Source organism: Lampetra fluviatilis, chromosome 10, assembly GCF_964198595.1.
Source record: "Lampetra fluviatilis chromosome 10, kcLamFluv1.1, whole genome shotgun sequence".
Lineage (NCBI taxonomy): Eukaryota > Metazoa > Chordata > Hyperoartia > Petromyzontiformes > Petromyzontidae > Lampetra > Lampetra fluviatilis.
The window spans coordinates 11,648,401-11,660,796 of NC_136284.1; the positions used below are offsets into that span (position 1 = coordinate 11,648,401).

The following is a 12,396-nucleotide window of genomic DNA, read 5'->3' on the forward strand; positions in this document are numbered from 1 at the left end:
CAAAAAACTACGACGTTTCGATCGTAACACCGAAACACCCAAGGATATGAACTCCTGCAGTCATGAAAGCTTTAAGTCAGTATTTACAAGATATGAATTTCTGTATTTTATGTACCGTGCCAAATCTGACTCAGATGTTTGGTTTTTCCAACGAAACTAACCAAACATCTGGCTCGTTTCATCAGTTACTCCCGCAATTTATGGTATTTAATAGTTTTAATTACTTGGTCAGTTTCAACGCTCGTGTTATTTGATTTGGTTTTGGTATTCAGTGCCCTGTTGATTTGTGCATCATTGTAACCGTTCAATTACAGCACTTCTTTAGCATATTTAATTTCACTTCTCAGACTATCACCATCTGACACTTTCTTAGCCCGATGTATGAGCATCTTGACGAGAGGATTTCTTGCGGGGCGATGGTATGACTCTGCATTCAGATAGGCGTCAGTGTTCGTTTTCGGTAAATGCTGTGTGTTATTATACCGTTTCGACCGCGCCCGATATCCAGACATGGGAATTTGGTCAGCTTCCACTTCCATGGTGAACTGGTTGGATGGGTTTTGCGAGTTGAGATGGTTAAGAAATGCATTGAGGAAATATTTGCCGTGTGGCCAGACCACCAAGGTGTCACCCACATATCTGAACAAAGCAGAGGGTTTTAGTGTGCTTGAAGTTGTTTAGACTATGAATGCAATTTGACTGTACTGTTGCCATAATTCAGCCCACTAGTGTTAAACCAGCTTGAAATATGATTTGTTCCATTATGTCATTGGTGACATTTAGTTCGTGTGTAATCATCTACTTTCTGGCAAAATATGCTGCTCACCTCCGCCGGAGAGCAGGAATAAGTATGATAAAATGAAATATAGCACAGCAATTTGTACGAAAGCACCATGGCATATGGTAGCTGTTTGCCTTTTAATGCTCCACCATAGAACAAAAAGCCTGCCATTGATCATGTGTCAAATGTTTCAGTACTCAGGAGCCAGTGAGCTAATGAATTTGGATTGTGACAAAATGCATGCTAATCTACGATCTGTTAAAGGCATGTTAGTTGGCTTTTTATGTTTTCCTTACGTGGACACTCGTGTAAAGAAATGCATTCGATACGTAGAAGAACATCACATCAAACCAACTGGAGCCACAGCTAGGAATTGAAATGGCATTTATTTGAAAACATTTTCATGTGCTTGGCACTACAATACAGCAAAATCTTTTTGGTTCTTTCGGTAAAGTCACGTAGAAGGGAAATAATAAAGTAATAAAAATAAAACATAATAAACACAATTTTTTTTTTATTTCCCTTCTACGTGACTTTACCGAAAGAACAAAGAAGATGAATCCCTGTAGTCACGAAAGCTTTAAATCGAAATACAGCAAAACCTAAATAAAATTGATACAATTGTGACAGGAATTGACCCGAGCACCATATAAGTCCTGTTGGTTGAAATGCAAATGTGTAGGAAGCAGAGGTGTGGACTCGAGTCATGTGACTTGGACTCGAGTCAGACTCGAGTCATGAATTTGATGACTTGCGACTCGACTTGGACTTGCATAACAATGACTTTGTCCCACCTATGAGATGTGGACTCGAGTCATGTGACTTGGACTCGAGTCAGACTCGAGTCATGAATTTGATGACTTGCGACTCGACTTGGACTTGCATAACAATGACTTTGTCCCACCTATGAGATGTGGACTCGAGTCATGTGACTTGGACTCGAGTCATGAATTTGATGACTTGCGACTCGACTTGGACTTGCATAACAATGACTTTGTCCCACCTATGAGATGTGGACTCGAGTCATGTGACTTGGACTCGAGTCAGACTCGAGTCATGAATTTGATGACTTGCGACTCGACTTGGACTTGCATAACAATGACTTTGTCCCACCTATGAGATGTGGACTCGAGTCATGTGACTTGGACTCGAGTCAGACTCGAGTCATGAATTTGATGACTTGCGACTCGACTTGGACTTGCATAACAATGACTTTGTCCCACCTCTGGTAGGAAGTGTCTACAATATCCCCTCACTATTCACGAGGGTACATTCAGGAGATACCCGTGAAAAGCAAATTTTGCGGAAAACGAATATTGGCCTTTAGAAAAAAAAATTGTTAATGAATTACCTTAAATACATAAATAAGCTATGAAGTACACGAACATTTTCATAACATAACATAACTAAAATTGCTGTAATTATCATGAAGTTAATAACAAAAAATTAAAACACTGAATACAAGTTTAAATTTTAACTTACCTTAAATTATGATGATGCTGCGCAGTAATGTAGTAATGGTTACCTCATCTCATTACCTCATCTCATTACCTCATCTCATTACCTCATCTCATTACCTCATCACATTATCTCATCACATTACCTCATCACATTACCTCATCACATTATCTCATCTCATTACCTAATCACAATATCTCATCACATTACCTCATCACATTATCTCATCACTTTATCTTTCTCTGTTTCTCTCGATGTTGTCGTGTAGAGTTCCAAATGTCATTTTGTGAGAGCAACTTTGTGAATAACGATGAATACTGAACGACTGCTTCTCGCTGGAGCACACAATCCTCGTGGAATCTGATTTATACGCAATCCTCTGTTACTCTAGAAGTCTCCATGGATGTATATGTAGGTGGCCAGGTAGTGGGGGACTAAATGAGGTTTGGTGGACTTATTGTGTCAGTGTCAGGGTATTTTATCGATATATTTCTATCTTTGAGCAATGTTGGGAAGATCTGAGAATACTCGGTGGACTGAATGGCTTCCAGAAAGAAATCTCATTGTCACTATACCCACGTATGCACTCACAAAAGTAAAGCAATTTAACATGTACACATTAATTCAATGTTTGCTTTTGAGGATGATCCTGTGCTGTATATTTCATCTCGTCTCGATACTTTCCACTCATGCGCTACACTTTCTTTACAATGGGAAAATTCTGACGATTGGAATAGGCAGATGTGCCATTTTAATTCAACGTGAATATTTTGAAAGGTCTATCTGTTACACAAGGGACACTCAGAGATGGTGATTCTTGCAACAGTGGGGAAAATTGCTATGAGAAGTCTCCTTAGAAAAGGTCTGCAATTACAGGGCCATCACACAAGGGGGTTCAACTTCACACATGGAATGAAATGATCTACTGAAAATGCTCACACATTCTAAACGTGTACAACAGCTATAGCTTCTGCTCTAATGTCACATTTTTGGTTTGAGGATGTTTCATTGCCAGCAGTGGTGCAGAAGGAGTCTGAAGAACTTGTAGAATTGAGTACAGTAATGCCATTTAACCATGTTGCAAAATCTGTGAATACATACATGCATTCGCACCTGGCTCAAATATTGTTTTGGCAATGGTACGACCACTGTGTTTTGTGTTGGCTTGTGCAGGAGAGACATTGAAGTGAAGGAATTATGGGACTAGGAATCTAGGTTTCTGGTCTCTGGAGGAGTAGCACAAAGGGACATTTGCTTGTGATGGATATGATACATTTTCTGTGCATCTTTGCAGGAAAAAAACCCTGTAATAATGTACTTTCCTGATGGCTCTAAATCAATAACTGTAGATGATGATTTTCTCTTCTGTGTTATTCTCTTTCTCAGGAGTAATCAAAGCATCATCTGGGCTGCAAATCCATTTCAAATCCAATTGCCTGCACTTCTGCAAACAGCAGCTGTCACATTGATGCACGGAAGACTTTGAAATTGTCATTGGGTGGCTGATTCCTAAAAGCTGAATGACTCTGCTTGAGAGCACGACCCTCTGAAACCCAATGGTCATCTAATTTGTTCAGAGCATCTAGTTCAGGAGAGTGAGGAAGTTCAAACAAAGGATGTCAACCCTCTAATTCATCTGACATTTCGGGAGAGCCTGTCCATTTGCATCTCAGCTGCTTCCACGGCACAGGCTCTGATCCCAGGGCTATCTTCCTGCATGTGTGCCACTCGATTTGGCAACAAATGCTGGTTTTTCCCCTCATGTCAGCAAGGCCCAGAAAGACAAATCCATCTTTAATCTTCCTAAATTCGGGCAACTACTGATGTCACATTGAGGTTTTCTGGATGATATTCCTGTGATAACGGCCTCCTCCTTATATATTCCCCAAGCTTTGCCACTGCACTAACATTGAATAGCGGATAAAAAAAAAACAATCCCTGTTCACTGTTGCCTGAGTGTTGCCCGGTGATGAAATATTCACACAGTAAGAGCCAGGATTTGCACACGTGCTGAGCAATCAAATGCATTCTATAGCGCCAAGCTGGGTTTTTCACTGAAGCGGCGCGTTAATGTGGGGTTTTAAATGTAGACGTGCGCGCTCTCTGCATTTCCGCATAATGAGTCAACACACACTCTCATTGTGTGGTGGAGGTGAATAATCATAATAACTAAACTAAACAAAGTGCACTGTACCCGAGAAGGCGGTATTCTCGCTGTTGTGAATTTAAAATACAGAGAAACTGACTGAACTCTGTCTATTAAAATATGTGTAATCTACCAATACCTGAAAGTTTCAGGCTGCTCCTAAGAACAGAATAAGACTTTTTTTCCCCTCCCCTCACGAATTTATGCGAGCCTCCTTTCATAGTGCCCTCGTCAATAAGCGAAGCACGGAAGCCTGCCTACGTTTGCACTGGGTGGCATGCTAAAGATGACGACAACCATTGCATTGGGCGCATAAGCAGGCTGAGTGGCTGAAGCCAAAGGATCTTTCTTGCCCGTGACTGATTCAATTCAGAAAGTACGCCCTGCCACAGTTTTCACGCTTGAATGCCGTCTCCGCAGTCTGCAGCCTTGAATGGGATTTAGCCTCTGTGAAAAGCGGACCACTCACTGCTAAGTATGAGCAGCGAGCCGGGGAACTCTGCCATGAAGCTCTTCGTGCATCAGCTGTCGCTGCCGGGAAAGGAGACCTTCAAAGTGAAGTCCTGGGCTGGGGTGTTTTCCATCATGCCCCAGAAGAGCCGATGGCGACTGCTTCTGCCTCTCCTGCTGATGATGACATCTCTTGCATCCCTGGCTCTCTGTGACTCCGCCGATGCCGAGGATAATGTATATGTGTGGCGAGCGGGTGAGTGACTCTTTGTACTTTTGCCTCTGGAGAACTCTATTTTTACCATCGTCATGTAGCAAGCAATCTCTTGTTTGTGATGTTTTTAAAATGTGTTTTTTAGTTCATATCTTTACTATAATATTGTGAGTGAAGTAATGCACAACATAATTAAATGCCAGAAGAAAAAAAAACATTACTGGTCTGATTGTACTTTGAACAATTTTTTTGGTATATTTCCATAAATTCATTATTTTCAACAAGATGGGAATACAGGATTCCATATAAATGTTAGATTTAATGTAGTAATGCATACTTAATGTTATACATTTTTGTGTCTGTAATATAAATGTGATGTTGCATGAAATTGTGAATGATTGGCAATTATGATATGCACCACTCCACAAATTGAATTCTTTAGCCTTTGAAAAAAAAATGAAAATGTTGCCACTTAAAGTAAATTTCAATGATGTTATTATTGCTCAAAATGACAGCCTCTATAATGCATCATATAAATATGGGGTTGTTGTTGTGCTTGTTTTGTTTGCCATACATGAAAAATGCAATCAATGGGATTAAGGGTGTGTGAATTCCTTGTGTTGTATTGCCCACATAAATTGTAATGCGTCGCCAGGATGGATTATGTTTGAGAGCAGGAGACAGCGGGGTTGGGATGGGCTGAGATGGGTGCGAGGTTGGGCGCGGAGGACGGAGAACACCACTGTGCTGGCTCTGGGGCCGTTTAGATGTCAGGAATGCCAAATACATGACAACCGGACATGCCCCGCAAGACAAAGCCACATTGATTTAGCAAAGTCAATTTGATTGTGAGTCGATTTAACTGCTTAAACTGAACCAGTTTAAATTGATTTTAAAACAAAACCCACTTTTGGGGAGGTTTAAAGTTTGAAATTAACTTGGCAAAATCAATTGAACAAGCGTGAAGCCGAATAAAACAAAAATGAATAAAATGTCAAAATCTCTCTGATTATTGGGCTGTGTATGGACTAAGGCTTATATTTGCTTCCAGTGTACAGTTTGAAGGGGGGTTTTATAATGAAAGAAGAAAACAGTGATATTTGAACACTTAATGTAGTTTGCATCTCTGTGACCATTGATAACAATTGGAAGAATATACAGTAGCACAGTGTTTATTGATATCATGATTTTTAAAATATATATTTTATTTTGAATTGGCATTGGTTGGTTGTATCCATACTGCTATTAGGGTAAATATATTTAATGCATTTGAAATTGAAATGGAAAACGCAAATTAACCTGGGTCCAGTGAAAGTATATATTTTTTGCTTTTTGTTGGCTGAAAAATCAATCCCTCTCATTGCAGACCTTTCTTTAATATTATAGGGAAGGATGGTTATACTCAAACGAATATTTAAGATTCGGTTCCAAACCGAGGTGTCGTAATGCCATAAACTGCCTCGCCTGATGCACAAATTAAATCAGAGTTATTAACTTTAGCAAATTCCTTAACTATGGTTTCTCAACATTGTCAAAGTGTTTGTAATTGGATAAGTGCTTCTATGCATAGCTGGTTTCAGACACGCTCAGTCGTCTAGGAATAGTGTCTATAATGTCTAGAGTGTTAAATTCATATTTATACAAGCATACAATTACACTGTGTAATACATTTTTTTTGCTCCTGGGTAGTAAGTGTTATTTCCAAATTGCTTATGCCTCAAAAGTACAGAAAATGGCTATTATTCCCCACAAACTTTGCTTTTGTGATCGGGACAGTGATATTTTGAAATTTACCTATTTTCCAGAACATTCTAGATAGATTCAGTGCGGAGTAAACTGGGAGTAACTTATAGAACATTCTAGAACTTTCCAGTAATATAAATAGTAGTATAAATACAGGGGTTTGCATTTTTCTGAGAGGGCATCAAGAGGCTGCAAGCATCCGGCAGACGCATTTTGCGAGGTCTGCGGCCAATTTATCAAGACAAAAGCGAAAAATAACTCTGTGGAAGCATCTTCTAAGATATGTGAAGCCTACAAGGCATATTTTGACATGCCTGTCGGGGATCAAGACAAACCCTGGGCACCTCATTTCGCCTGTGAGCGAAATGAGGTGAGTAAAAAAAAAATTGTAAAAGCTTATAATTGAATGATATTTTACAATTTTCAATTTTATTGAAAAAAAATATATAATATATTCAAAAATTTTGCGAGAATCTCTCATACATTAGTCATGGGTGAAATAAATGTATGTTTGTAGGATGGTACAGAGGGGAAAAGAGAGCCAGGAAATTCGCTATCCCAATAATTTGGCAGAAACCCACTGACCACTCAACCAACTGCTACTTCTGCATGATGGACCCTTCCAAACGCTGGACTGGCAAGAATGCACCTGCTATCTCATATCTGGACCTTCCTTCATCCATTGCCCCAGTGCCACACTGCCATGAGCTCTCCATACCCACTCATCCGGAGAGAGAGCAGCCGTCTTTAGAAGAGAGCAGTAAGTCAGAGAGTGAGGAAGACATTGTAGATCCAGATGACACTTTCAGACGTGGAGTTGAGGAGAGAAACCCATACTACCCCAACCAGAAAGACCTCAACGACTTGATCAGAGATCTTGGTCTCACCAAGTCCAATTCCGAGCTTTTGATGTCTAGGCTCAAGCAGTGGAACGTGTTGGATGAAAGTGTGAAAGTCGCAGATCAGAGGAAGCATCACCAACCTTTTTGCAGCTTCTTCACCTGTCAAGATGGGCTCTGCTTCTGCCACAATGTGACCAGTCCTGTTCGAGGCAATCGGAATCGCCTGTAACCAGAATGAGTGGCGCGTTTTCATTGACAGCTCATCCAGCAGCCTCAAAGCCATGCTGCCCCATAATGGTAACAAGTACCCGTCTCTTCCCCTGACTCACTCGGTGCACCTCAAAAAGGATTACAACAGCATCAAAACCTTGCTGTATGCCTTAAAGTATGATGAGAACAGCTGGGAGGTCATTGGATTTCAAAATATTGGCATTCCTGATGGGTCTCCAAGGCGGTTTTACCAAGTTTCCCTGCTATCTTTGTCTTTGGGACAGCAGGGACACCAAGGCGCACTACCACAGGCGGGACTGGCCACAGCGGACTGAGTTCTCTGTGGGGAGGAACAACGTCAATGGTAGCCACTGGTGGACCCCCAGAAGGTGCTGATGCCACCACTGCATATCAAATTGGGCCTCATGAAAAATTTGTCAGAGCTTCAAGTAAATCTTGACTTAAAGCTTTCGTGACTGCAGGAATTAATATTCTTTGGGTCTTTGGGTAAAGTCATGTAGATAGGTTCAAAGAAAATAATTTGTATTCTTTTGTTATTTTCTTTGAACCTATCTACGTGGCTTGACCAAAAGACCCAAAGAATAATCCTTCAAATACCGTCAAGACTTCTTCCCGAAGCTGTCTGAGGCAAAGGTCAAAGCCGGTGTCTTCGTCAGACTACAGATAAAGAAGATCCTGGAGTGCAATGAATTCCCCAAGAAGCTCACTCGTCAGGAGAAAACGCCTTGGAACAGCTTTGTCGCAGTGGTTCGTAGCTTCCTGGGCAATCACAAAGTCGAAAACTATGTGGAGCTGTTGATGAGACCCTGGTGAAGAACTATGGCACAATGGGCTGTAGGATGTCCCTGAAAGTCCATATCCTTGATACTCATCTTGATAAATTCACGGAGAACATGGGAGCGTACTCGGAGGAGCAAGGCGAGCGCTTCTACCAGGATATACTGGACTTTGAACGCCGCTACCAAGAGCAGTGTAACGATAACATGATGGGAGACTACATTTGGGGCCTGATTCATGAAAGTGATTTACAGCATAATCGTAAATCTCGAAAACTACTCGCTTCCAAACCTTTTAGTTTCATTTTTGTATTACTTTAGTATAAATACATGTTCATTTTGATTCATATGTTTTGTTCTGACTTTATGTGAATGATAAGACACAAATTCGCCCGTTTTCTCATTGAAAATAGGTACATTTCAATATATCACTGTCCTGGTCACAAAAGCAAAGTTTTTGAGGAATAATAGCCATTTTCTATACTTTGTCGGCGTAAACAATTACGAAATAACACAAAAATTGTGTTACATAGTGTTATTAATGTTCGCTCGCTGAACGTGCACAGTTTATTTGCATTATTCAAATATGAGAAACCTTGTTCACCTCTAAATACTAACAGTACAAATATCAATTGAACACACCCATCACTGAAGCTTGAAACTTGAAGCTATATTAAAGCATATAATGCTTTAAACATTAAAACTGCAACATTTCCCGACAAATTCACACCACATCCAGCACCTCTGATTAACACGGTTGGCTGTGTAAGGTGCAAAAGAAGTTCTACATACATGCATGAAACAGCTCTTGAATAGATGGGAATGGTAACTTTTTGTATGTATGTATTTTGAACTTCTTTCACACCGTACGTTTGAAGATTTTTACTTTGCATTCGTCCGCAACACACTTCGGACATCAACAATCTCAGTTGTGCTGCAATGATTAAAGCAATGCACAGTTTTTAGTGCAGTGTATAATTGCATGACAAGCCATATAAAGATATAATATCAAAGGATGGATATGTCACACAAACACAAGGGACATGATTCGCTTACAACCTGTTCTTTGTTCGTTGAACACTCACATAAACATATCATTGGCAACGCTTTGGGAAATGGCTCTTCTTAATTGCTGGAATAATCTGCTTTCAAGAAGGGCCCTTGCTCGAAATATCGCAAATTTTACATAAATAAATATTCTTTTTAGGGCAGTGTTATTGACAAATGTGTTTAGTTTTTATCCTCACCCAATTATTTTGCCTGCAAAAAAACCACGCATCAGTTAATTTAGTCTTGATAATTGTGCTTGCACACCGCTGTGAACGCAGTATCACCAAATAATTCATTTTAGTTTGGCAGTGCGCTCAACCAAAATTATCTCATATGTTGAAATGCATCACGATAAAAAGGTTCTTGTATATACACATAATTAAACTCCCCCAACACACACACACACAGATTTCGTTTAAAATAGGTTGTCCTGTGAAAAGTGCCTGAGCTTGGTTTATTAAGCTGTTAAAATAACAGAGCTTACTTGATTAAGTGTAAATGACTCTTACATGCGTAGAGCATGCATCATCAGTTGTTTGACAGCTGTTTCAAGAAGGTATGCGAAATCATCCCGCTTTAAAATTTGAGATTGCAGCACCATTCACCACTCAACGTAAGCTGACAACGTTGCAATTGTCTTATTAAAAGTGACACATTTTACACTCTATTTCAATGTAGTACATGTGGATGTAAAACTTGTGGCAGATTTCTTCAATTCGTTTTGAAGTAATGCAACTTGTATTCATATTCACATATATATGTCCGGGGCTAAGCTCTCGTAGTCCTACATTTGTCTTCTATCCAATGAGCAATCGGTTGGACACGCTTTCTGCTAGTTACGCTGGTTGTCCTTTCCCACACCTCCAATTAGCACGGTTGGCTACGTATGGTGCAACAGAAGTTCAACATACACACATACGGAAGTGACGTAATCCTATGCAGCATTATATCCCTCTTGCTTTTAGCCATTGGCAGATCTAATACACTATACATGCTGTTTCCTACATCTCTCCTTTCAATCATTTCCTGTGCTGTCCAACCCCACCAAACCTGGTGTTTGCCAAATGTGTGGTTTAAAGCGTTCCTCTAGTGCGTTTGATTGATTCATGGGGGTGGGGGGGGGACATGTGCAGCATAGTTGTCCAGCATGTCCTCCGTCCGATTGAATGGAAGGGCTTTTGCTGACATGTCAGCCACCATGATGGATCGTGATAACTTGTAGATTGGAAATGATAATAACAATAATAACTGGTATGTTTGCAATAAAAACACTTTCACCACTAAATGTGAAAAAAAACCTTCTCCGCATTCACACTTGTACAACCGTTAAGTTTGATTAAGTAGCTTAGTTCGCATTAAACATGCAAAATATCAAATGTAAAATATAATTTTTATGTGGTTTTCTTGAAGATGCATATACGTTCCTGCACACTTTCTTCAGGCTATTAATGTCGTTTGGGCAATCCAATACCGCAGTGCATTTACACAATCACTGGTACACCGATGTTGATTAGTGAAAACTAATTAACAACCAAATGATTAACAACCACGGCTGTTAATTGGATTTTAATTAGGGGTGTACACATATATCTGAATGCATACTGAATGTTAATGCTTGTGCTGTGACTGTCAATGTTTCATTCTGCCACGAATAATGTCTAGCTTAACATTCTCTGTTCCATCATTTGAGGGTGTTTATTCTTTCGTGAAAAATATTAGTGAGCACATTTTTTATGGTAACAGCTCATGAATATTTGTTTTATTTCAAGTACAGCGGCTTTATTTGTTTGCATTGAAGCACTTGCGGGATTTGTTGGCGACCAACTAAGAAGGTAATACAACTGCTGTCCCAAAGATTAATGTGATTTATGGCATGTGCCTAGACCCATAACAATAATACAGTTCTTTGTCAGTCCATGGTTGGATGAGGGCTTCTCCATGCCATGCGAGTTATGAGGGATGTGATGACCCATCCTGGTCAGTGCCGTTTGGTCAATGTGGGGTGCCCAGGACTGGCTCGTCATTTTCCACTGTTGCCAGGAATTCAACTCTGGGTTCTCATGGTGTTAGCACCGTAACCACTGCACCACCGCTCAACACCAACAGTATTGCATAAATCCATATAGTGCATCGTATTTGAAATAAATCTGCAAAGGCATGGAAATGTGTTCATAACAAATACTATCACAATAGGTGCTATTCTCACATGATCACCGTAATTGTTTAAGATAATTGATCAACTTATTTTCACCTGTCACATATTCCATATCAAGAGTTAAACCAATTGGAGTTGACTTGGCTCTCTGGATTGTCAATTACACATTCGTTTTGTTTGTACAACTGTTAGTATGTTTTTGTATTGACAGTACACTGATTACATTTTGAGAGTTTATGTACACGCCCATTACAATGTAATTCATTTTGCGTTAAGACATTTCATTTTCTGCGGAACTCCAACCGCAGGCCAAGATTTCTACTTCAAAAGAATATTGTGCTCCCCATTATATGAGTTTGTTGTTGGGTTGTGTGCACTAGTCCGTATATAATCACTTGGCATAATGTACTGCAGCCGGCTTCATGCTTTTGATTTTTATACAAAAGCGGTGAGTTGGAGTTGAGAATTTCTTTGAAAAAAAAGTTGCTATTCATTAGATTGAAATGTGAGGATGGTTGGTTTAAATTGGCATCGTCATCCATTATAAAAA

At 39.9% G+C, this 12,396-nt stretch overlaps 1 protein-coding gene across 1 annotated transcript in view; it reads left to right on the forward strand.

Moving 5' to 3' along the window:
• THSD7A (thrombospondin type 1 domain containing 7A) overlaps positions 1–12,396 on the forward strand; it is a 337,784-nt gene that overhangs the window by 39,070 nt on the left and 286,318 nt on the right. Inside the window, 2 exon segments of the mRNA XM_078860548.1 lie at positions 3,626–4,840; positions 4,843–5,091. Of these exon segments, the coding sequence (XP_078716674.1) occupies positions 4,819–4,840; positions 4,843–5,091 (271 nt within the window). The 5' untranslated portion in view covers positions 3,626–4,818.